We start from the raw sequence: 27,638 nt of genomic DNA, 5'->3' as shown, positions 1-27,638 counted from the left end.
AGCAGGAGTACAGGTGCTCCATCGATTCTATAGCTCTGAAACCAAACACAAGTTCAGTGAGTGCAAAAGAGCCTTTGCGAAATTGTCAATAGACATTACAGTCTTTGAAAAAAAGTGTTTAAAACTCAAGGTGGGGAGTGGGGTTGATGCCCTGAGTGTATGTTTAAGTAGGAAACTCAAATGTACTAGAAATGCCCTCCTTGACTAAATTGTTCTTAATGAGATTCACCTATATAAGAGTTCAATTAATAGTAATTAATACTATAAAGAATTTTAAAAACTGTCAATATCTGTTGCTATTTGGGAATAAATAGAACTTTTCAATTATTTGAAGGAAAACAAAGGTAATTGAGAATGTTATTTCTATGAAAAAGCTCTACATTTACATTTTTAATATGAATTAAGTGTTTGTTTTAGAGATAAACACTATGAATATGATTCCAAAAAATAATGAAGAGGCCTTTAATTTTAATTATTAATAGTAAACTTTATTCTGAACCAAATCATCCAGTTAATTTAGTAAATGTAGACAACACTGTAAAGAACATCCAAAGGCTTGGGAAGATAACCCAGCTGGATGGATTTTATAATCTGTGTTATGGTTTAATTGTCCCTAACTTAATGAAACAAGAATTTTGCCTTAAAATTATACCTTGTTCTTTAGGACTAGCTAATAGTTCTCTCCCTTTACCTGGTTAATTCACTATTCCTGAGCATTAATTATTGAGATATATGGATATGTAGAAATGGTAATTTTCATCAAGTATGATCAGTAGCCATAAGTCTCAGTTACTTAACAGAGATTATGAACAGTGATGTTAGAAGGGCGCCTTGCCCAAGAGGGGGAACATTCAGATACCCTTTATTCTGTTTCTCTAACTCTAAATGCAATTAAGACTGGCTGAACAGATGTAGTCAAAATATTCAGGCATCATTCCAGTATGCTGGACCTGTCAAGATAGCCCTGATGGTCATGGATGCCCTTTTCTGGTTCATATGCTTAAGAGACTGGAAAACCCTACCAAATGTTTTCATTGCACTTTGGGATGTTCAGTGGTGACTGAAAGGATTGCAAAGCATTTCTACAGCAGTGACATCTGTCCAGAATTTGTTGATATCTATGCTTATCTGGCATAAAACAATAAACCATTTATTAACTGTCAATGCAGTCATCTAAGAAGTAATGTGGAAGAATACATTACCTGATCTTTCATGGTCTTCCCTAAGTCTTTCACATCTTTCATGTTAATGGCATTCTTGCCTCCCTTTTCTTTTCCCTTCTTCTTGTTTTTCTTTTTGAACAAACATTTCTTACAGATACAAAAGCAGCAGGTCAGGACTAAAAGGACGGCGACTATGGCTATGGCAATTAAGGCCCACGGTGGCACTGAAAGAGGAAAATAGGCAGAGAGCATTAGTAATAAACATTACATATGCAAAGTCTTTTAACTCATGGGCTACAAAGATATTCACTGATTAATTTGCATCTATTGAGTGCTCCAGGCACACTGTTCTGTGCTATGTTACCCGTGTTTCCTCTGGCAGGATGATGGTTTCTATTGTTTCCAATTCACCCTTCCCCACAGGTTCAATATTCTTTCCTCCAAGTTAGAGTTCCATGAATCCATTCCTTCCTTCATTCAGAGCACAGCTCTGGAGTTTGGCCTTTGAGTTTAAATACTGGTTCCACCATTTATTAGCTGTGTGACCTTGAGCAAGTTACCTAACTTCCCTTTGCCCTCCGTCTTCTCACCTCTAAAGCAGAGGTAAATTGGTAGGTATCATAGACTTTTTGAAGATTAAAATAAGATGTATTTCATGGCACATGGTAAATTCTTAATACATATTAGCTGCTGTTACTCATCTATTACATACTAGAGGTTCTATGAATATGTTTTGGGCATAATGGGAGGGACAGACGTCAATCAAATAACCAGAGAAAATAAATAACATAATGATAATAAAGGTTAGGAAGAAGTACTTGGTGCTCTGCAAGTTACCTACTCTAAAAGTAGGACATTGGCCTGTTCAAGGTCTCCAGAGGCAGGGCAGAGTGTATGTGTTCAACAGCTCTAAAACCAGGCACTGATTCGGGCTTGGCCACTTTCAGGCTGTGTGACTCTGGCTAGATGGTGTAACTGTTCTAAGTTAGTTTCCTTCACGATAAAGTGAAGATAGCAGTGGTACCCATTTCATCTCCTTTGAAAATTAAGGGAGTTAATATACTAAAAAATTTAGAGTGGCATCCAGCATATAGCAGGAACTCATTGGCTATTTTTAAGGCATGGGGCTAAATATTATGGGTAACACAGAACACTCAGAGTATATGTGGGACATAAAATACGCACACTAATAAATACACATTGAAAAACGTAGAGTTCAGTGGCTATACCGGGGAGAATCGAGAGGAAGAAGAGGTGATTTTTAGGTAAGAAGAGAGGCTTCAGGTTTAAAGGCTTTTTTTAAAATAATAAAGCATATATAAATAAGTATACTCAAACACATAAACATTTTTCTATTACAATTGTCCATCTACTAAAAGTCAATCCATTTTCTTATTTGGCATATCGTATACTGTGTGCATATATTAAAAAAAACAAACTCTTGTGGAAATGTTTAAGATTTCATTTTGCCTGGAAAGGAATTATTCAATTATTGAGATTGATCAGAAGAAATAATTAGATTTGCCTGTTGTAATTAAGAAAAGACACTGGACATTGAAATGGTAAGAAGAAGTACTATTTTCTTCCACCTACATAAACATCATTAGTATCAGTGATTGCTGAATACAAGTCAGGAATGCTTTGATAAAGTAAAAGCACTTAAAAATTAACCTCTTCAAAAAACTGAGAAAACCCACTCTTAGCTGTCCTCCTGTGTTTAGCTTTATAATGTAGAATACTTACCATGCATATTATTATTCTAGCTTACGATTGGCTGATAAATGTTAGCCTATATAAAAGCACAACTTCTGAAATTGTGTTTTTAGCCAAAGAAATATTTGAAAGTTATGTATAAGCCAACACCAAATGACATGTTTTATGTTCTGTAATCTCATTAAACAATCATATTTTTAAAAATGTAAATGAAACTTATGTAACCAATGATATCATTCATAACACCTCATTTAAAACCTTCTGCCTCTCACAATCCCAGACTTTAGCCTCTACTACAAAGCTGTCATCATCAAGACAGCATGGTATTGGCATAAAAACAGACACATAGACCAATGGAATAGAATAGAAACCCCAGAACTAGACCCACAAACGTATGGCCAACTCATCTTTGACAAAGCAGGAAAGAACATCCAATGGAAAAAAGACAGTCTCTTTAACAAATGGTGCTGGGAGAACTGGACAGCAACATGCAGAAGGTTGAAACTAGACCACTTTCTCACACCATTCACAAAAATAAACTCAAAATGGATAAAGGACCTGAATGTGAGACAGGAAACCATCAAAACCTTAGAGGAGAAAGCAGGAAAAGACCTCTCTGACCTCAGCCGTAGCAATCTCTTACTCGGCACATCCCCAAAGGCAAGGGAATTAAAAGCAAAAGTGAATTACTGGGACCTTATGAAGATACTTCTGCACAGCAAAGGAAACAACCAACAAAACTAAAAGGCAACCAACAGAATGGGAAAAGATATTTGCAAATGACACATCGGACAAAGGGCTAGTATCCAAAATCTATAAAGAGCTCATCAAACTCCACACCCGAAAAACAAATAACCCAGTGAAGAAATGGGCAGAAAACATGAATAGACACTTCTCTAAAGAAGACATCCGGATGGCCAACAGGCACATGAAAAGATGTTCAACGTCGCTCCTTATCAGGGAAATACAAATCAAAACCACACTCAGATACCACCTCACGCCAGTCAGAGTGGCCAAAATGAAGAAATCAGGAGACTATAGATGCTGGAGAGGATGTGGAGAAACAGGAACCCTCTTGCACTGTTGGTGGGAATGCAAATTGGTGCAGCCGCTCTGGAAAGCAGTGTGGAGGTTCCTCAGAAAATTAAAAATAGACCTACCCTATGACCCAGCAATAGCACTGCTAGGAATTTATCCAAGGGATACAGGAGTACTGATGCATAGGGGCACCTGTACCCCAATGTTTATAGCGGCACTCTCAACAATAGCCAAATTATGGAAAGAGCCTAAATGTCCATCAACTGATGAATGGATAAAGAAATTGTGGTTTATATACACAATGGAATACTACATGGCAATGAGAAAAAATGAAATATGGCCTTTTGTAGCAACATGGATGGAACTGGAGAGTGTGATGCTAAGTGAAATAAGCCATACAGAGAAAGACAGATACCATATGGTTTCACTCTTATGTGGATCCTGAGAAACATAACAGAAACCCATGGGGGAGGGGAAGGAAAAAAAAAAAAAAAAAAGAGGTTAGAGTGGGAGAGAGCCAAAGCATAAGAGACTGTTAAAAACTGAGAACAAACTGAGGGTTAATGGGGGGTGGGAGGGAGGGCAGGGTGGGTGATGGGTATTGAGGAGGGCACCTTTTGGGATGAGCACTGGGTGTTGTATGGAAACCAATTTGACAGTAAATTTCATATATTAAAAAATAAAAAAAAAATTAAAAAAAAAATTAAACCTTCTGCCTCTTTTGATCTAGTTAAAACCCTGCCATGCATGAACGAAAGAGTCTACATATTCATTGCAGGCAAGACAGTATTAATAATGACCCTTCATTTTGAGCCTCGTAAATTATTCTTCTAGTCGGACTTGTATGATAGTCTCTCAGAGAGCTACATAAAAGTCTCTTAAATTACAGAGATCACTTGACAACTTCACAAAAAGAAAATAGACAGTGAAAGCATGGGGGCATTATTTAATCAAAAGGAATTAAAGAAATAGGAACATAGGATTATAGGAGGAAATCTTACATACTGCAACCTGAAGGTAAATTATAACCACTGAGAAAATCTTATTTTGTGATTTTTATTTCTTAAAGTCCATACTCTAGGTTGGATCTTCTGAGTAGCTTAATTTTAACTTGGAATATTCTATATTGAATATATGAAATCAACAGGATTTGTCTCACAAGTTACCAGCACCTTGAGATAGAATTTAAAAACCTGAAGGGTATCATTTTGTGTACCCATATGAAAACCTGACTGAATAGATACTTGGAATATAAACCACCATTTATAATTAAATTCAGTTATTTGAATTGAATTACCACCTTAAATGCTCCTGTGGAGAACAGCCAAATATTTGGAATTTGGGAAGTTTAGTAAGAAACACCATCTATAGGATTATTCATTAGTAGTATTTATAGAAATGTTTGAATATTAGTGAAAAAAATCTCATGAAATGTATTTTATATTAGGCTAAAAATTGAAAACTAAATATGGGCTAGCAACTGCTACAACTTTATATGTTATCTCAATATTCATAGCAGGTTTATTCATTATCCCTTTAATTGTATACAGGAAAAACTGTATAAAGAGGAAAAAATATAGATCTAATAGTTTGAGAAATTCAAAATATCTTTACATTAGTAGGTCCAATAGTTTGAAAAGTTCAAAATATCTTTAGTAGGTAAAAAAAAATGTACATATCTTAAATGTATACAAAGGAAAAATCTTTAGCTTTGAAACCTTTTTAATAAAACATTTTATATTAAAAAAGTGAAAATAAATGACAGCATAAGATGCTGCCAAGTGTGATTTCCATAATAAAGTATAGCTTCAACAAAAAATGGGCTCAGAAAAATACTGCTATTGGCAGAAAGCTATTAGCTTATTATTATTGCTACCCAACTATCATTAAATGGAATTTCATAACAAGAATTTTAACATTTAACTTAAAGACCTTTCAGCAGAAAATAATAGACTAGTGTAGAAGTTTTCCATTAGAAATGTGATTTTCATTTTCCAGTTAATGAATTAATCGCACATTATTTAACCCAAAGGTAAACTGATGCATAAGAATTAAGTCAAAGTCAATTTTAAACTGCTTCTGGTGTTTTAACTTAGACTTTGTGATAGGAAGAATTATGGTTCTTCTGAAATGTCCACATGATATTCTCTGGGACCTGTGAATATGTTACCTTACAATGGCAAAATGACTTCACATAGATGATTTAGGATCTTGAGATGGGGAGATTACTCTGGGTTACATCCAGATAGAACTGATGTCATTACTAGAGTCCTTATAAGTCAAAGAGGCAGATAGGAATTTCAGAATCAGAAAGTGGAAGATTCTGTGCTTTTGACGATGGAGGAAGGGACCATGAACCAAGGAGTGTCCTCTAGAAGCTGGAAAAGACAAGGAAATGCATTCTCCCATACAGTTTTAAGAAGGAATCTATTCATACAACCATTATGGAAAAGAGTATGGAGATTCCTAAAAAAATAAAAAAAAATACAACTACCATATGATCTAGCAATCCCATTCTAGGTATATATCTCAAGGAAATAAAAAATTACTATTTTGAAGTGGTATATGCACCTTTATGTTCACTGTAGTATTATTGTTCATAATAGCCAAGATGAAGAAACTGATCCTGGGTGGCTCAGTCGGTTAAGAGACCAACTCTTGATGTTGGCTCAGGTCATGTTCTCACTGTTTGTGGGATGGAGCCCTACATTGGGCTCTGTGCTGACATCACGGAGCCCGCTTGGGATTCTCTCTCTTCCTTGTTCTCTGCCCCTCCCCCACTTGTGCTTGTGCTCTCTCTCACTCTCTCAAAATAAATATATCTAAAAAAAACAACAACAACCTAAGGGTCCATTAATGGATGAAGGGATAAAGAAAATGTAATATATATGTATGTTATACACACACACACACACACACACACATACACATGTACATATACATACACACATACACAATTGGAGTATTCTTTGGCCATAAAAAGAAAGAAATCCTGCAATTTGTGGCAACATGGATGGCTCCTCAGGGCATTATGCTGAGTGAGATAAGTCAGTGATAGAAGTTGTACAGACAAGCCCTGTATGATCATGATTAAATGCAAAACATAAAAGTGGAGAACTCCAGGAAAGAGAGTAGAATGGTGGTTATCAGGGACTGGGGGTTGGGATAAATGGGAAGATGTAAGTCAAAGGGTACAAACTTTTAATCAGAAGATGAATAAGTTTTGGGGATGTCATGTATAGCACAGTGACTACAGTTAACAATAATGTATTGTGTAGTTGAAATTTGCTGAAAGAGTAAATCTTGTGTTCTTACCACACATGCTTAATCATGTGAGGTAATAGCTATATTGATGAGCCCTATTGTAATTATTTCAAAATATGTTTATCAAGTCATTCCAATGTACATTTTAAATTTAGACAATGTTATTTGTTAATTCTATGTCAAAGTTGGGGATTAGAAAAGGAATCATCACTTCTGACAGTTTGATTTTAGCTTGGTGAAACCTATTTTGGACTTCTGACCTCCAGAACTAGAAAATAAGAAATGTGTGTAGTTTTACATCTGTGGAATTCATCATAGCAGGGATAGAAAACTCGAGATACAAAGCAGACCTCAAGAGATCGGTGGTATGCGGCACACAGATGATCATACAATTGGAATATTACTGTGGACTATTGCTATATTTTCTGTGATCTTCTGATTTACCCCCTTTGTCTCTTCTGCAACCATTCTCATGACACTAACATTGTACCCAAGATAAGCAATGGCTTTCTTGTGGCCAAACGCAAGCAACATTGTCTGTGGTATGAGATCTTGATCATAAATTCCTTTTTGAAATGTCCTTCTGCTTTTGTTTCTATTGCCCTTACCTTCTTGCATGGGTCTGACATTTTCCCCCTTTCCTTTCCCATTCCCATGTCTTTAAATGGAGTTGTTATTCAGAGTTCTTAGCCCCTTGATCACCTTCACATGGACTCACTGTTGAGCCCATTCTTTCCCATGTCTTAAACTTTTACATCAGTTATTCCATTCTGTCCCCTCTTGTATATGCTGGGACTGTGTTTCCCACTGCCTCTAGACTGTTTCCTCTAGATGAATCTGTCGTCTTCTCAAACCAGTTCCCCAAGCTAGCTCTATGGGTCCTCTGAGTGCTTCAATTATTGCCGACCTCTTGACATGGGAACCATGTGGAAAATTTTATCCCAAGTCTGATTGCGTGGAAAGTGGTGCCATTTCTTCAGTATGCTTTATGCTTCTTTTACATCTATTTCTACTTGTAAAGTAGCGGCCTGATGTTACCCCCATGTGACTGAGTCACCCATTGTTCTTTGTTCAGTTCTACCCCTGTATCTTTCTCAAGTATATTCCTCCTTTCTTGAAATGTTGTTATTCTTCTTCAGTCATTTAAGTGATTTCTGTATCTCAAGGTTCAGCAAAAGTGCCAGTGTTGACAGATTTTTAAATAAAGATACTAAGTATATTTTCTAAAATTTCCCCTCCAACCCAATAAGAAATACTATGTGGTGGAATACATTGGTTGGTTTGTATTAGGCTAGTAAAAAAAAGCACATTATTTAAAAATAAAAAAGAATCCAAATCTATACAAAGATATCAAAGGTATTTTAATATGCCCCCTTTCTACACCTGAAATTCACTTCTTAGTAACTCAAAACTCAGCTCTTTGTGGATTATTTATGAACTGAAGTCCTGGTATTTAATGAAAACACAATAAAAATAATTTAGAACCACTTAGAAGTAAATTTGCATTAGCAGGTCTTCTTTTGGGGGAGACAAAAACCCAAGCAACCATTTCCCCTTATCAAGAGAGGTCATTCTTTCATGAGAAGTTGGCATAAGTTAAGCAGTCTAAAAAAGTAAGTATTAAAAAAAAGTTTGTTTTAATGTTTATTAATTTTTTGAGAGAGCATGAGTGGGGGAGGGGCAGAGAGAGAGGGAGACACAGAATCCGAAGTAGGCTCCAGGCTCTCAACTGACAGTACAGAGCCTGACGCGGGGCTCAAACTCACAAACCACGAGATCATGACCTGAGCCTAGGTCGGACACTTAACTGACTGAGCCACCCAGGCACCCCTAAAACAGTTTTGAATCAAACACATATTTATTGAACATCTACTTGCCTGGCATTTTTTACAGGGCTATAATACAGTCCCAAGTATGAAGCTTTCTATTTATTTCCTATGTGATAAAAACTAGGTCTTATTTACTTTTTTAAAAGAAGTAAAATTCTTATATTTGCCAAACTTGGTACTTAGAGCATAATATGGTGTTTTCAGATAGAAGCTACGTGGCTTGATGTGCTGTTGTGTACAAATTTAGCGCTCTAGGGGGACATTTATTGATGAAAGCAACTAGGTAAAGAGTCTTTCTACAATAAAAATGTTATTCTCAGATTGAAAAACATCATTTTCCCCGCTAGGGGGTTTTGGCACTAAACAAATTTGTAAAAATTATTTACTTAAGGGGCTCTCAACTTTTTTTTTTTAAGGTAGACACTCCAGACTTCCTGATCTTTCATAGAACATTGTGAAATAAAAGATGACACTGTCACAGAGAACAAGGGTATTGCAGAGGGTACTTTTATGAGAGGAAAAATCTTACTGTTACTGAATAGTAGCCTTGGCTATCTAGTTTATGCCTCCAAATCCAAAGTCTGCTCATCAGACTCATGTACCTCAGTCCTAAGAATGAACAGTTAAGGAGAGAAGCTTTGTAAAATTAACACAAAATGCTCTATGACCAAGAGAAGTCCTACTCTAGATTTCCTGATTCTGAGCTCTCACTTCTAAATAGATGGTTGTTTTGTTTTGTTTTGCATTCTCTACAATGCCAAACTCAGTCCTATCAGCTTAGTGCTCTGTAAATGTTAGGTGGCTTGAAAGAAACCCACGAAGCCATGCTCTTGAGCTCAAGTACAAGTAGAGTGGATGGTCAGTGAGGTACAGCACTCTCTTATATGTGTTTTCCTTAGGTCGGCTCCTCAGTCTTGTGTTCTTAGATCTGATTCTCTCCTCCCACAGTCCCAGTTAGTCAGCTACTGCCGTCTCGTAGGTTGGCAACCTTCTGGTGGATTTACTCACTGGGTTTTTTGATAACATCTAGGGCAAACCTCACTGGTTTTTGTTTTTGTTTGTTTTTTGTATTTCTGCCTTGATTTCACTTTCAATGGCAGCTCTGCATGATCTATTCATTCCATTCCCATTCATCATATTAAGAAACCATCTAAAATCCGTATCTCTTTCACAAGATGAGCTGCATTTTCTCCTTGAGAAATGTAAGCTTGTACGTTTACCACAGTGCTAGTTATTTCAGCTGAGAGCTTCAAGATGATACAGGTAATACCGTTGCCATGGCCACTACAAAAATTCAGCAAGAACTTCAGACATGTTCTACCTTTGACGTATCTGTTTTGTCATGAGGGCCTCATCACTGCACTAATGCCTGTGTAATTCATCTTATGAATAACTTACATATTTCTTCGTTCTTACATTCACTGAAGCTTTTTGCCAACTTCCAGGTTTACTCCAAACAATCCATCTTTCTAGAGTATCAGACATTGATGCAAGATGCAGGATTGAATATTAAGATAATTTACTGTTGAACAGTAAGAAAAATAATCTGTTTCAAAGCTTTGCTTTTAGACTGTTTATGAACAATTTTATTTCTGAGAGAGAGAGAGAGAGCGAGAGAGCAGGAGAGAGAGAGAGGGTGAGAGGAAGACGCAGAATCCAAAGCAGGCTCCAGGCTCTGAGCTGTCAGCACAGAGCCCGATGTGGGGCTCGAACCCGCAGACTGTGAGATCATGACCTGGGCCCAATTTAGACACTTAACCGACTGACCCACCCAGGTGCCCCTGTTTGTGAATAATTTTAAACGTACAAGGATAACTTTTCAAAAATCGGCAAAAAGCCGAAATAAGCCTCGGATTTTAAAGCTTTTTCTAAATTACAGAATGCAAATAGAACTTAAAAAAGAAAAAGCACTGGAACTATGTGGATTAATACATTCATTAACCATCTCTGGAGACAGCACATTAAACGTAAGATTTGAAACCCTGTACGAAGTCGTCCAGAATATGGCTTAAGAACAAACTGACCATTCAAAGGTGTGAATGAAGAATTCCTCATTATACAGTGAGACAGCCTCAAAGATGATGTATTCTTCGCGGCCGGGTATTAAGCAAACCTACTTTTTCCTCAGTCTTGAGGGTAGAGTTCGAAGTCTCCATTGAATTATATGCCTCTTTTAAATTTAACCGAATCTATATAGTCTCGATGGGAAAACATATACGTGTGCGTGATGTGTGTTTAAATTTGCACACAGCTGGGAGTGTGTGGTACCTTTGTGGAGATTATAGTTCCCAGTCTAAATGACCTTTGGATTCCAAATTAAAAGCTCCTTTTTCAGATCATCAGGATCAAATGCACAAAGATTAAGGAATTAAAAAAACTTATCCCTCCATTTGGTCATTTAACCTTTTTTTTTTCTTTTCTTTTTCTTTTTTGTCTTGGCAGTCCACTGTGTGCATAGACTGTGCTAGGGATGGTGGTAGAACAGAGAACACAGAGAAGGTAGGTCTCTTTCTTTAGGAGCTGGAGAAGACTAACTCCTAGGAAAAAAACTAGAAAGAGACATTCCAGGCTTAAATACAGAATTCAGCAGAGTAGGTGGGCTCTGTAGGTGGCAGGTTAGGTAAAGATAAGGTAAAGGGTCCTAGAGTTCAGTGAAAGCTCCAAGCATCACTGAGCTTGGAGCTAAGCTCCCAAACCTTGCTGGCTACACAGTGGACATAGCATTTTGGGGACTTCGGTTCTTTTCCTCCCTTCTTTGCTTCCTGACTCCCTCCCATCTTGTCTGTCCATCTGTCCCCCTCCCTCCTTTTCTTCCTTAATCTTTCCTTCTCCTCTTTCCTTTGGTTTGTTTATTTATTTATTTATTTATTTATTTATTTATTTATTTATATGATTTATTGTCAAGTTAGCTAACATACAGTATATACAGTGTGCTCTTGGTTTCGGGAGTAGATTCCCATGATTCATCACTTACATACAACACCCAGTGCTCATCCCAACAAGTGCCCTCCTCAATGCCCATCACCAGTTTTCCCTGTTGCCCCCCCCAACCCCCATTCCCTTCCACCCTCAGTTCGTTCTCTGTATTAAGAGTCTATCTTATGGTTTGCCTCCCTCCCTCTCTGTAATTATTTTTTTTCTTTCCCTTCCCCAATGGTCTTCAGTTAAGTTTCTCAACGTCCACATATGAGTGAAAACATATGGTGTCGGTCTTTCTCTGACTGACTTATTTCACTTAGCATAATACCCCCCAGTTCCACCCACGTTGTTGCAAATGGCAGGATTTCATCCTTTGGTTTTTAAGATTCCTTTTACTCTAACTTCTTACCCAGTGACTTCCTTGTTAAACAAAGCTCTCAATAAGAGAGCTCAGGAAAGAGTCTACGTGAGATTTTTTTCTATCATAGTAAATAAAAATACAATTCCTTGTAGTAAACACATGTAGCCTCCCCTAAATAGCCTTCTTAACACATTGCCCTTTCTCCTCTTACACGGTTCTGTTTAGCTTTTCAATATGTGCCCCTGACAAAAAGCAAACTGGAAGATAAGTCTGTGTAAATAGGTTGCAAAAATGATCCAAGCCATCGAATTGAGTTAGCTACCTGTGGCTTTTTAAGGCAGATGGATTATTTACGTGGTAATGTAAGAGAGAAGCTTGCTCATTCATTCCTTCATTCATTCATTGAGTGTCTATTTAACATATTCATGCTCAGGACATTGAAGAGATAATGAACAAGTTTGAAGTAATTTGCTTAAACAGTTTACAGTCCAGCTGGGCAGGTTTGATTAACATACATGAAGCAACTCGTGAACAACACTGGACAGCATGTTAAATGCCAAATTAAATGGGGTCTTTTGCTTGACTCTGATTCCGTTACGTAGTCACAGCAATCTTACTCTACTTGTCGAATGAACACTTGTTTAGAATTATTTTTAAAAACATTAGAACTTAGTAAAATGGGAAATGTGCCTCTTTTTGCCCGCAAACTTTTAAAAACTGTTAATACATTAAAAAAAACAAACAACACCTTCAGTAAAAGATACTGCGTTGGAAAGCACAAAATCACAACCTATACATTGATAAATGTTTACCAGAGCCTCTTTTTATCTGATTTCAGTATGTACTGTGCTACGGAACAGATTCACAGCCCCTGCTGAATAACTCAGTAAGGTTATTGATGTTTCTTGTTGAATGCAATGATTAGTCTTGATAACAAAAGTTAGTTGACTGAAGGCCCTTTTATCTGCACAGGTATTAATCAAATAATTAATTTTAGAAAATGTCTACAATAATAGTCTGCTTTCAACGATAAGGCAAAGTCATCCATATTGTCACAATATTGGAATGTCTGAAATTTGATATGGAAAATGATGTGGAGTCTTCAGGCAGAGATAAGCCCCAGCATGACTTCCAGAGGATTTAGATAAGGCTCCACAGAGAGCCCAGGAGCTTGCTGTCTGCAGGCTCCAGGGAGAAGTGCATTGGTAAACAGGAAGGGGTGCCAGGTAAGTTGGCAGAGGCGTGGGCGATTCATGGGCTAATCAGTTCGGAAGCCTTTGGAAGTTTGTAACAGTTTTCAATCATGCTGTGGACAACACAATTTCGTGCTTAAAGGGAAATCCATTTATCCTATCAAATTTGTAGCATGTCTTTCTTGAGTTCTGATTTCCAAGTTCAAAACTAAAAAAGATGTCTCAGGTTTTTCTTCACGTACTGGAAGCTTTCTTCTTTTGTATTAAAAGGCTCCAAAGTAAAAATCTTTTGGATCCTGACTCAATTAGTATTTGGTTTTATTTTGAGGCTTTGAATTAACACTGTCCTCCCTTTGTTAACATTGTTAACATTGTCTTTAAACAGTTTTTTTCTTTGACAAAGATGCCCAGGAAAAAAAAAAATTTTTATTCCAAGAATTGAATATGGTACCTGTCAGTAACTTTTGGATAATTCAATATTTGAGTCTCTACTTGTTTCTTTTCCAAGCAATCTCATATTATCATTAAATCCAATTATGATAAAAGAATATCAGTGAAACCGGCAGATCTATTCCCTGCTTCCTTATGTTATTGTACAACTTCAGGCCAGCACTAAAAGAAACAAAGAAAAATACCACTTAGCCTTATTACCTCCTGTTTTGGAAAGATTTTTCTCCCCTGGACTTTGTTTATTATTTTAGGGGCAAGTGACAGGTTTTTAGAATTCCCTGTAACTTGGTGCAATTTGATTATACTGACAGGAGAACTGTGTGGTTGCTGTGCATGAACGAGGAAGAGCAGGATGTTTGAGTCTTTCCAGTCATAAAAGGGAAGAGTCAGGCTCATTAATTTCATTACTATACAGAGTGACAGGTAGACAACAGAGCAAACAAAGCCCCTTGCTTGTCTAGCTAGCCACAGGACATTTTGCCTTGATTATCCAATGGATTCCTGCTGCTACAGACCAAACTTATTAATTTTCCTCTCCGATGGTTGTTTTGTCTGTTTCTCTCAGTGTATTTGCCTCTATGGCAATTTGTAGCATCATTTCTTCCTTTTTTATTTCCTGGTTCTTGGATGTGAATTTTTATCTTTATTTTTCTACAATTCCTATGATTGTTGATTTATTTTCTGTTCTTGCTTTTGAAGGGACTTCCCTATGCCTGTCAATCTCCTATATAGTGACTTTTTTCCCCCTTTTAAATTGTATCTCTCTTCTGTTTAGAGTTGGTGCTTCAAGCACTGCACTGGGAACATATGACCTCAAGGCCATGTGTGAATCTTGCTTGTTTTTGTAAATTCTCCCAGATCTCCACTAAGAATGTGTAATTTTCCTTATTCTCTTTTCCCTGTCAAACTTAGTCATTTTTTTCCCTTAAAAGATTCCTTAATAGACTTCCTCCAAATGTCTACATGAGTAATACCATACACGGGCCCTTAACATTATCTCTCATCCACATTGATTTATGCCTTATGACTTGTATTTTATACGTTGATCCTTGTTTTCTATAGCTTTGTAATTTGCCTCTTCACGATGGAGGAACTACCTGAAGAGGAATACTGTTGTCTTCCTTTCCTTGACCTTCCATGGAGTATCGGTTGGGTTTGGTACATGGGAGGTCATAAACAAGTGCTTCTTGAATAAGTGAAAGAAATAGAGGGAGAGAAAGTCCTCTTCAAATATTACACATAGTGAGGATATGGCTCTATTGGATTCCTTGTTCAAACTAAAGGGTATACTTTTTTTTAAATACCATATCACAGATCAAATCCTGAGAAAACTGTAGAGATAAATCATTTTTTTCCAGATCATTTAGAAAATTTGTGCAGGTATTCCTTATTTTTTCTTCTAGAACATTACGGAAAAAGCAATAAAGTTCATTTTTTTTTTCTGTCAGTTCTTTTTCCTAATTTTTATGTTGTATATCTCCTAGAAAGAGTCTTTTAAAAATTATGTTAGTAATGCTATATTGCTTTTCTTTTTTCTATCTAGCATCTGAAGTATTCACTAATACAATTTCTCATTTATTTAGTTCTTTCACTTTATGAGTCCCTTTCACATTTCCTCAGCCCATTTGACCCTAAAAACCACATTGCGGAGGAGCTAAGGTGGTAGGTGCCAGTATCTACATTTTATAAATTAGAACACTGAGGATCTGAGATGTGCTCCCATAATGTGATTCTCATTAGAGTTGGGATCAGACTTAGGTCTTCAATTTTCATGCTATTTCCATACATCCTGGCATTCTTTTGTATCCACACTGAAAATTGAGCAAATATTCACGAATTACATTATTGCTAAGAAGAGTTTAGTTTGGTGAACATATTTGTATAGGACTATCATGTTTCTTTTAACTGAAATAATTGTTTTAAGCTTATTTATTTTGAGAGAGAGAGAGAGAGAGAGAGAGAGGCAGAGAGAGAAGGAGAGAAACAATCCCAAGCAGGCTCCACACTGGCAGTGCAGAGCTGGATGCGGGGCTCAATCTCACAGACTGTTAGATCATGACCCGAGCCAAAATCATGAGTTGTACACTTAAATGGCCGAGCCACCCAGGTGCGCCTAACTGAAATAATTTTGGATTGTTAACACCAAATCAGTGAAAATCATTTGTCAAACATGATTGATAATAATCATGTCATCAACGGGCAATATTGGGCAATGTCATCAACGGGCAATAAGAAAGATCACGGACTTGACTCCAAGTTCTGCCCCTCAAATTGCTGAATAAATCTGATCCAAGTTATTTAAATTTTCTGAACCTCAGTTTAAATATCTATGATATGAGAGGTGAGTGGAGAGATGAGACAACGATATAAACTCTGTAGTGATTTGTGACATGTAAATTTGTAACATGCAAAGTACTTAGTATGGTGGGTAACCTGAAGGAGGGTTTTTAACTGTCAGTTATTCCATAGAGGACAAATTGAGGGTTGTTGGAGGGGAGGTGGACAGGGAATTGGCTAAATGGATGGTGGGCATTAAGGAGGGCACTTGTTATGATGAGCACTGGGTGTTATATGTAAGTGATGAATCACGGAATTCTCCTGAAATCAATATTCCACTGAATGTCAACTAACCAGAATTGAAATAAAAATTTGAAAAAATAAATAAAAGGTAAAAAAAAAAAAAAATGCCAGAGCATCTGGGTGGCTTCGTCGGTTAGGCATTGAACTCTTGATTTCAGTTCAGATCATGATCTCAAGGTTCGTGAGTTTGGGCCCTGCATCAGGCTCCATGCTGACAGCATGAAGCCTACTTGGGATTCTCTTTGTCTCTGTTTCTGTGCCTCATCCTTTCTAAAAAACAAACTTAAAAAATAATAAATGCCAGTTATTATTTGCCAGCAAGTCCTATTAAATTTCATAATTTGAAAATGCTTAAAACTTGACTGAAAAAACAAACTCTAAAAGTTATGTAGATGAAAGATGAAATACAAGCAATTTTATATGTATAATATAACTCCCAACATAACATGCTTTGCCCTAATGATATAGCAGAATGTCAGGGTAACAGTTTCAAATAAAGATTGCTGTCAAAAACCTGAAAGGCAAAGTATTTTGGTAGTGTTCAAGCTATTCATGGATACATAAAAGAAACTTTTGGGGAGAATAAATAATAGTTCTTTAAAATACAGTGGCCAAATAATTGTTTTTTATTCAAAAAAATGTAAGCAGCATTAGAATATTAAATTGGTCCAAATGGAGATAAACATAACATGCACTGCTTTGTATTTTCAATAATTAGTCAGCCCAGCCTACACTGCTTGAGGTAAATGTTTTAACACAGCAGTAAAGGTATTAGTGGCAACAATTTTACTTTCCACTGGCAAAATGGTAGGTCTTGCTTGATTGCAGTCAATTCTGTGGGGCTTACACATTAACAAGAATATGCTGGGGGCGCCTGGGTGGCTCAGTTGGTTAAGTGGCCGACTTCGGCTCAGGTCATGATCTCCTGGTCCCTGAGTTTGAGCCCCATGTCAGGCTCTGTGCTGATAGCTCGGAGACTGGAGCCTGCTTCTTTTTCTGTGTGTGTGTCTCTCTCTCTCTGCCCCTCCCCCATTCGCGCGCGCGCTTTCTCTGCCTTTCAGAAGTGAATAAATGTTAAAAAAAAAAAAAAAAAAAGTAAAAAATAAAAGAACATGCTCTTGGATGCTGCTTTTTTCTTCAAAATTGGCCAAATATTTTAAGTGGCTGGAAAAACTAACTTGAATTCAGTATTTTTTGTTCAATAATTATTTACATTTTAAAGTTAGAATCATTTTTTTTTATTAGGAACCAATTTTGATTTTATGTAATATGTTTCCACTGAATAATTTACAAAAGAATTTGAGATTATTTCATTTAAGTAATATTATCTTTATTCATAAATGGCAATTTAAGGTACCAGAAATAATATGACTGTCCAAAGATTCTAGGAAAAAAATCATGGCGCAATCTCAAACTCAGTTCTTTCAACCATCAATTCTTTCTATTTATCCAAGCTCTGATTATTGCTGTTTCAAATCCATCAATGAAAAAATTTAAATTTACCTAGGATCACAATTTCCGTCCTTTACTCTTTAAATCCTTCCAATGCCATATTCATTTGATACATTGATTAATTTTCTGCTGTTTCTGCCCATAATTTTCAAGAAAACAGGGTAGGAGCCTATAGGTCTCTTGTGGTAGTTTTGACTAGAATTGTAACATTAACTGACATTTACATTTTAATATGATTTAATAAAAAGTAAGATAATTTTCTTTAAAGATTAAAACTATGAAACTTACAAGAAGCAATAGCTGTGGGGTTTTTTTTGTTTGTTTTGTTTTTCTTAAGTACTTTACTTTCATGTAACCATCAAAGTCAAGAACCAGGTTACTGTACAAATATTATGTTTATATCCTTAGAGAATCACTAGATCCAGATACTGCCTGTAAGAAATATAATTATCTTGCTATACCAGTGGCCTCTTAAGATTCCTTGAAAAATGATAGTGGATTCATTACTTAACATATTCAGGCAAATGCCTTTCAAGCAATGTAAAATTTTCTGTTTGAAGATCATCTTACTGCTTTTAAGTGAAAGGGTAAAAAAAGGAGAATTTACTAGGCTGATGAGAGTAATCTTTGTGACTGAGGGTCGCACTATTCTCTCTGAAAAAAAATGTTTACTTTATTGATGGACAGAAAGGGAAAAAAAATAGAAGCACTTAACATAAAATAGATCAGAAGAAGGGTCTTGAGAAAAAAACAACCAAGAAATGGAGAATATTATCTACTTTTGAAAAGCTTACAGCAGACCTCAGGACAGCACATTGACATATAAGTGGCAATCGATTGCTCTAAATCATTTCTTTAGTCAGTGCTCTTTGAAGTCCTACCATACATTTGAGACAAATGGCATGAACCTTCAGAAAGCATTCTTTGGGCATTGCAAAAGAGGCAGTAAGTAACCCTGTGTTTAAGTTAACCTAGCTCAGCTCCCTCCTTCAATACTGTGTTTCAAGCTTCACTTCAGTCCTTGAAGCACAAGGTGCTGGCTCATGCCTTGGTTTTCTTTTTTCCGCTTACTCCACCTCCTCTGTTCCCTGCTTTATGCCTACTTGGTATGTGGGGGAGTAAAGAGAGGAAGAACAGAGAATGGAGTCTGGGGAAGCTGTTTGGAGCTATTTTGTTCTTTGGCATTTTTTCTGATTCTCTCTGAGCAGCCATCTAAATAGTGAAATGGGGAGGAGAGGTGGCAAACAGTATGAGGGGTGCAGCACGTTTGCAGAAGAGCTGAAGCACGCTAGGTGCAGCCGTTCTCAAAGGTGGCAGAGAAAACAGTTGACGTCTTCATGTTCCTACATTATGAGAAGGGTGTCAATTGCTCTATTTAAGGGTTATATGAATGAGAATTTCAGGTACAATGTCAACTATGAAGGTGAAAATTATTAAGATGAATAATTAAGACAAACATTCTTCCATAAAGTACCAGTGATCTGTGGAGTTGGACATGTGGTAGGATGATAGAATAGTTAAGGTAAAAAACAGTCTTGGTTCTAATCCTAATCCCAGCCCCTACCAATCAAAATCAAAGATTCTACAACAGCAGATGCTAACACCTACGGCTGGAAAAACACCAGAGAAGAGTCATGAGGTTGGAGTTAGATAGGAGAAACTTCTTTTTCTTCAGAAAGATGGAATAAATAGTTTATTTTGAGTGCTTTTGTAATTTTCTAGGCAAGAGTCCAAATATGCTATAAAACAGACTCCTTGGGGGGGAAGCAAAGTATAAAGAGAAGTCTTTTTAATACAACTGATCAGAATCATAATCAATATATAGTAATGGAAAATAAGTTTCTCAAATGGCTGAAACATGATTATTTTGTCATTGTTATAAACCAACACATGAAGGATTAGCCTTTCAAGATCACAGTTGATTTGGATTCATTGACCTCATAGAGCCTTTAAATTAAGTGCTTATGTGTGAACTTTAATAAATGTGAAATTAAATACTGAAAACAGTAAAATCCTAGCGAATCAATTATAATGTGATGTATTAGTTTAATTCATCCTGGTGTACTACAAGGTATGAGAGGTTTGGGATCAACCCAGAGTTTAAAATTCAGTGGGTCTTTGCTTTCTTTGAGCCTTGATGTCTCTACATGAAAAGTGGGAATAACACCAGAATAATAACTGTGAGAATTACATGAGATGATACATCTGAATACCTGGCACATACATGGGGTTAAAAAAGGCCAATTCTTTTCCCATTTTAGATAATAAGAAATAGATATCAAATTCTTTTCTAAAATTTAATATTTTTTTGTTCTAAAAGTATTATTGAAATACAATTGACATACAATATCCCATTCATTCCAGGTGTACAGCGGAGAGATTCAATATTTTTATATATTACAAAATGATCCCCATGATAAGTCTAGTCACCATCTGTTATCATAGAAAGATGTTACAATATTATCGATAATATTCCGTATGCTTACGTTACATCTGCATGACTTATTACCTGGAAGTTTGTATCTCTTAATCCTCTTCCCCATCCAACCTATCTGTCTTCTGGTAACCAACAATTGGTTTCCTGTATCTGTGAGTCCATTCGTTTGTCCATTTGTTTTTTTAGATTCCACATATAAATGAAATCATATGCTATTTGTCTCTCTGTCCCACTTAGTTTGCTCGGCCTCATTACTCTAAGACCATCCATGTTGTCCCAAATGGCAAGATAAAAGTATTTCTTGGTAACGTATTTTAAATGATTAGACCCAAAGAATAAAAGTGTGTGAAACCTTCTGGGTTTCCTCTAAAGATTGTGTTCTATTTGCCTCTCTAAAATTTAAAGTAAAAGAAAATTGACCCAATGTAACCTCTACGAGTTGGAAAGAATGTAGACAATCTGAAGTTAATCTGGCATAAAATAAAGAAGATACTTAAGTCTTAGACTTAGATGACATTTAAGAACATGTTCTCTATTTTCTGAGAAGGAAGAGTGAAAGGAAATAAACAGAGTGTAGCAAAAGAGATTGAAAATAGTGGAGGCAGAGAGGTAGGTAGAAATCTCTTGAGAACTTAATGCATATTGAAACAGTTTTAAAAAGAGCAGATGTGGCATAAATGGTTAAGTCTTATAGGCAATGAAGATTAGCAGGCAGTTTTGTTTTTCATGCCTGGCCATCACTTACGGTGTCTTTACTGGGTTTTAAGTCTTTGGCTTTAAAGTATACTCATGCTGTTTGAGGAACCTGCATGGTAGTATGAGAATGTGGAGCACTCTGGCCTTTGTAACCCCCCAAAACAATGTCAGGTCTGGTTGGGGTTAGACTGGAGGAATGCCAGAGGTGGCTCAGGTCCCAGAAGTGAGGTGACCCATGAGCCATGCTTAGCAGTTTTCAATGAGTTCCAGATAAGTCTCCATCCTTTAGTCTCATAATATGGCCAGATTATTTTAATAGAATTATCCTTCTCTAACAGAATGGCTTGAGACATAGGTCTGTGGAAAAACAGACTTTTCTATATGAACAGAATATTAAAATTTTCCTTACGACAGTATTCTAACACTCATATAGAAATGGAAGTGTTCTGAATTTCAGCTGTTGAATAGATTCGATTACTGAGTGGGGAGTGCAGGTGCAGAAGAACAAAATGAGATTGAGCCGCAAGACCTCAGCCACGAAAGTTCAGAGCTGGGAAAGGTAAGATCCTCACTGCTGGGCATTATCCTAGGCACAAGGCAGAATTTTAGTTGAGAAAGATGGGATTACCAGAAAAGAATGTTATTTTACAGTTCATTTTAACTGGCCCAGAGTTCATGAAGCATAAGAAGTTGATGTCACTTTGTGGGTATTAGGACAGATTTGAAAATACTGGTTACTATAATAACTTTGATTCCATAGATCTGAATTTCTTATTAGAATGGCACTATATCAAAATGGAACTTGTATTTATGGTTCTCTGAGGAAGCATCTTGTTTTTTGGTGTGCATGAATGTGAAGTATGCCACCAATAAAAGTGTCTTTTCAGACAGAATATTTCTATTATTTTATGACTGCCTGCATTATCATCAAGGGCCAAAGAACAACAGCAAAGTCTTTGAAGTCTTCTTTGAAGTTCAATGAAATAGCCTTTTTCTCTAACTGCTTATTTACTTTAACCAATCATGACAAGATATTCAGAGTACTTTTCAATTTCAAAGCAACCAAGAGAGCTTGACTGAAATTGATCAAAATAAATTCAACAGAACAACAGTAGATAAATTAGAGGTTCTTCTGAGTTTTATCAAAACAGTGCTGTATTTGAAATTTTCCAAGGCCATGGGGAATAAGGAACAGTGAAATTAAGACAAAGGAAAATCTTGCAAATTAGGTTCAGCAAGTTTGGTTCTTTCTGGCTTCAAATACTGGTAGGAAAAATAGGTATTTCTAAATTCTTCTGAGGTGTCTTTGCCCATTGTCTTGTGGTGTCTCCACATAATCAAGTCCCTTTAGAAAAAGCTGAGCTTTTTAATGGCATAGCTATGACAGAGGTGAGAAATTTCTTTCATCATTGTCTTATTTTACATGCCTAATTTAAGCTCTAAGCCTATAGATGTTAGGCTGTACCAAATTCAGAATATGCAATAAACAGGAAATTCAGTATGATGTCAGTTATTGTTTGTAATGTCTAAAACTGTGAATGTGTTTTCACCTTATTTTAAATTTAGAGCTCGGAATTATATTTTCTTATATCACTATAAACATAAAGTCTAGATGTGCATACCAAAGGAGTGTTTTTCTTTAATTGGAAAATGTAAAATGATTTGGTGAGTACAGAGAAGAGGAAGAGAAAGCCCAGGTTCAAACTAGTTATAAAGTTGAGCCATGAACAACACCAGTTTGAACTGTGTGGGGTCACTTATATATGGATTTTTTTTATGGTACTGTAAATGTGTTTTCTCTTCCTGATGATTTTCTTAGCATTTTTTCTACTTACTTGATTGTAAGAATATAGTATATTATGCATGTACACAGTATGTTAATTGGCTGTTTATGTTATCAGTATGGCTTCCAGCCAACAGAAAGCCATTAGTGATTATGTTTCTGGTAAGTCAAAAGCTATGGTAGGTTTTCAACTGTGTAGGAGTTGGGCGGGGTGTTGGTGCCCCTAACTCCCATGTTGTTTAAGGGTAAACTGCATACTGGATATTTAAATTGATTTCTATGGAAATTTCCTTAGTTTCATGTGAAAGAAGCTTCAATTTTCCCCAGGTTATATTTTCCCTTTCTTGATCACAAAACCTTCAAATCACCTCTCATTAATTTCTGCACAAATGTCTCATAATTTTACCACTTTAACAAGTCACTTCATGTTTTTCCCTCTTGTCCCCATCTGTGTACACATGTTTGGAGTTGGCTTCACAACTCATACAATTTTGTACTCAGTTTTTTTGTTATTAATTTTCACATTTCACCACATGGACTTGATTAATTCTTTTGAAGATTATTATTAAAACTTAAGTCAAGCAAAAGGAATAAAGTGTGATGTCCATTTACCACCCACTAAACTGAAGAGCTCAAAGATTATAAGTAACTGTCAAGGCCACCTCTGGCCATCTCTGGCCACCTCTGATTGCATTGTGTTCTCTCTTCCCAAGAGGTAACCTCTACATGAAACCAGCTGTTTTTTATTCCTGTTCATTTCTTTATGCTTTTTACATAAGCGTCTTCTTGTGAAGTTTTTAGATTTAACTTTTTATTGATAAGAGAATTACAGTACACATCATAGCAAAATCCTACCAGTTCTTTGAATTTCATTGGTTAGAGTCAAAATGACTTGGTGTCAAAATCACAGCAGAGTAGTAAGTGTACCATATGTGATTTGTCTTCCAAATTACCCGGAGACATCCCACATGCCCTGAAATCCATGCTATATGTATTCTATGAAGTATAGCAGTCATACCCTGTATCCTTGGAAGGACCATCACAGTTTACAAAAGTGACACTTTGGGGGTGCCTGGGTAGCTCAGTCCCTTAAGCATCTGACTTAGGCTCAGGTCATGATCTCATAGTCCATGAGTTTGAGCCCCACATTGGGCTCTGTGCTGACAGCTCAGAGCCTGGAGCCTTCTAGAGATTCTGTGTCCCTCTCTTCCTCTGCCCTTCCCCCACTGGCACTCTGTCTCGGTCTATAGAATAAACAAACATTAAAAAAATTAGTGACACTTTGAGGCAGCCTCCCCCCACTCCATGTCTTGTCGTTGGCATTCTTATTTCATTTGGACTGTTTGAAATTAAAGATGTTAAATCAGAGAAAACAAACATGAAACTCTGCCTTCTAACACCGTCACAATCATTTTGAAACCAAATAAATCAGAATCATTATTCTTTAGTGTTCTTAAATGTGCAATCTGTAGGGATATGTAAAAAAAAAAAAAAACAACTGTGTACTTTAAGTTGCTTGTCTGCTGAGAATGAGATATCTTGTTCATTTTTATAGCAAAACAAAATAATCTCTTTTTACATTAACTGCTTAATTGGCTTCATCAAAGAAGTTGGTCTTTTTTCTCCTTTTAGGAGTTTTGCCCTTAGGGAATTAAAATGGTAAGTGTCAGAAGAAAAAATGCAAATATCACTGAGATGCATCTTAAATCATTTGAGTCAGTTTGCTTCCTACCTTTTTGACCCACTATGTACAGCAAGGGATTTTCACTTCCAAGGCCATAACCCAGTGTATGAGAAGGGATATGGCTACAAATATCTATTTCTAAAAGTATTTGAGGTTAAAGCTGAGATGCTTTCCTTTCTTTTTTGGTTCACTTTAATGATATTGTTCTAGTGGGGTGACAATGATAGATTCCTAGGTTTTGTTTGTTTTGCACCAGAAATGTGACCTCATTGCAGTAACCACTGGCAAGATGGTAAATATATTTAGTTAGTATTAGCCACGAGACAAGCATGTCAGTTAACCTCAATACATGACTGTGAATCATCAAAACCAAGCTTCCAGCTATCAAACATGCTAATCTACAGTTTTAGAAGGATAAGGATTGGCTATTTTTCTGCATCCCACTTAATATACCTTTGTCTACAATGTTGAAAGAGTTATTGTCATCTTTGATACATTTTCTTTAGTTTCAGGTAAAATTCAATGTTGATACATGTGGCTAAATATATGTTGATATAAAATTTTACAAAATTATCTTCATTGCTCTAAATCTTCAAGGTCATTTATCTTGGCCATGGCCACACAGAAATTCTCCTAGCAAATTACTGGAAGCTATTTTTGTTAGTAAAATGGTCTCCACTGAAGAGAGTACTAGTTTATGGTAACAAGCTTTGAGACTTCTTAAGTTAATTTAAAGGTGATTCATGGATATATACAGGGAAAAATACAATATCCTCATATTGTGTACAAAGTGTTCCAAATATTGCTACTCAGAATACAATTCAAGTGTAGGATAAATGAGAAATAAGGATTGATAAGTTTGAGTTGGCAGCGTTTTGCTTTGGCATCAGGCAGAGTAATTAATTAGCATTAACTTTTTGGAAGGATTCTTACTGTTAATAAACTTTTGAAAAACCACATACTCTTAATACTAGTGTTGCTCTGTCCGTAAAAAAAAAAAAAAAAAAAAAAAAAAAAAAAAGAAAAAGAAAAAAGTTTTGGATTTATTGACTCAACCTGTTTTTTTAAAGATCCTGGAAGCATAGCATGAGAAAAACACATTTCTATCACTATATTTGATCAAAATATTCAGTAGAATTCTTGTAATTTTAGCACAAACAACTTAGAAGTCATTGCGTTTGAGAAGGTGATGGTTTGATAACTTAAATGCCATTCTAAAAGCAAGCAAGCACAATAACAAAGAATTTTTATTTTTTAAAGATCCTGGATATATTCAAATGAGTTTTTGGGATTCTGCAGACCAACAAAGTCTGAGATTCCTTTTTGGGCTCCTATTTTCAATACTGAATGGGTTTGTTTTCTAATATTCAGAGACAATTAGATACACCTGTGCTAATAAAAATTGGAATTGCAAATAGTACTAAGGGAAATGTGTGCCAGAAGGTGGTATTTGTTTTGCTGTTTCTCTTGTCTTCTGCATGTTATGGAAAGACATGGTGGTCATTTGCTTTTAGCTTTTAATTGGAAGCCATGCTTTCGAACCACAAATTGTGTCATTTTTCAAAGCCACAAGGGGGTTACAGAGTAGATCATCCTCAGTCCCTGGTAAACTCTTCTTTTGCTACATCTTTCACTTCAGAACAAAGTAAGCCACTATTCATTTTTTATTCTAGGCATAGGTTTTAATTCAAGAACTACTTAAAGGTGGGATAATCATAATCTAGCTAATTAATTCATGTAACACATTCTCTCTATTAACATATTTAAGTATACACTAAATTATTAGGTGTCTAATAACATGGCTGAGCAAATCTATGTAGAAATCCACATTATCCACTGTAATGCACAAGCAGAGTGATTTAGCAGTATACTCCAGGGTCTTCTCAGGAGACTGAAAATCCTCTCCTGGAACAGTTGCACATACAGGGAGAATCTCACTTTAAAGAAGAAAAGAAGTCTTGTAGAAGGCCATTACTCTTGTGAAAGATACTCTTGGTTGCTTAGACAAACAGCCATTCTTTTTCACTTTTCACTAAGAAAACACTGCTTCTGTTCAGATACCACACAGCCATTAGTACACTCAAGAATAGTAGGCCCTTTTTCCAGATCTATGGGATGAATGATGATTGGATTAAGTCAGTTTTATAATTTCTTTTCTCATTGTCACTGATTTGTCTGATGTTGGGCATAAAAGGCAGGACTTCTGATACTGTACAAGGGGAATCCATAGGAGATTATTGGGAATTTTTTTTCCTCCCAGATATAGAGATAGTACTGAAAGGAGAAGACTCCTTTTGCCTTTTCTCCCCACCATCCCACTACTTTATTGGATTGTTATGTATGTGATGTTTGGAGCTGTCATAAATATCTTTCAGTTATGCAGTGAAGGACAAGGGAAGCTCAGCTTCTTGCTTCAGAGTTATTTAAAGTTACTGGCTTAAACTGCAAACTAGTTCTGGAACTGCCTATGCCAAGATTTAATTTTATCTGAGACCCTTAAATGCTTCATTGTGTAAGTTGCCTATATCAGTCAGGATAAGTTAGATTATGCAGCAGTAACAAACAATCCAAAGTCTCAAGAATTAAAAACGAAGGCTTATTTCTCATTCATGCTGGAGGTCTTTGTGAGTCAACAGGGCTTCTGTTGTTGTAGTTACTCAAAGATCTGGATTGATGGAGCAGACACAGCTCCAAAAGGGCTGGATTCAGTTCCAGAAGGAAGAGTGAGTTCCGGATGGTCTCTTATCAGCTATTAAATACTCTAGCCCAGAAGTGATGCATACCATTTCTAGTCACAACTAACCTCCCAGAACTGGTCACACAGTAGCACCCACAAGAGGGTAAGGAGGTACAGTTATGACTTATGCACCTAAAGAAGAATGATCAAAAATGCTTGGTGAACAGTACTAATGATAATTGGATCAGCTTCAGTTGAGAATCCTATTAAGGATGCAGCAGAAGGCATCCTTAGTATGAGGATGATGATTAAAATTATTGAATATTACCTACCTATCAGCCATTGTTCTAAGTCTTGACATATATTAATGTATTTAATATGCACAAAAATCTTATGTGA

General features: G+C 36.3%; 1 protein-coding gene across 1 annotated transcript in view; it reads right to left on the bottom strand.

The window, feature by feature from the left end:
- Positions 1 to 27,638, bottom strand: part of SYT1 (synaptotagmin 1) — a 351,099-nt gene that overhangs the window by 156,298 nt on the left and 167,163 nt on the right. Inside the window, exon 3 of the mRNA XM_042947239.1 lies at positions 1,203 to 1,387. Within this exon, the coding sequence (XP_042803173.1) occupies positions 1,203 to 1,387 (185 nt within the window). The remainder of the gene's footprint in view (positions 1 to 1,202; positions 1,388 to 27,638) is intronic.

The sequence above is a fragment of the Panthera leo genome, chromosome B4, assembly GCF_018350215.1.
Source record: "Panthera leo isolate Ple1 chromosome B4, P.leo_Ple1_pat1.1, whole genome shotgun sequence".
In the NCBI taxonomy this organism is placed as follows: Eukaryota; Metazoa; Chordata; class Mammalia; order Carnivora; family Felidae; genus Panthera; species Panthera leo.
This window is presented reverse-complemented; position numbering and strand designations above follow the sequence as displayed.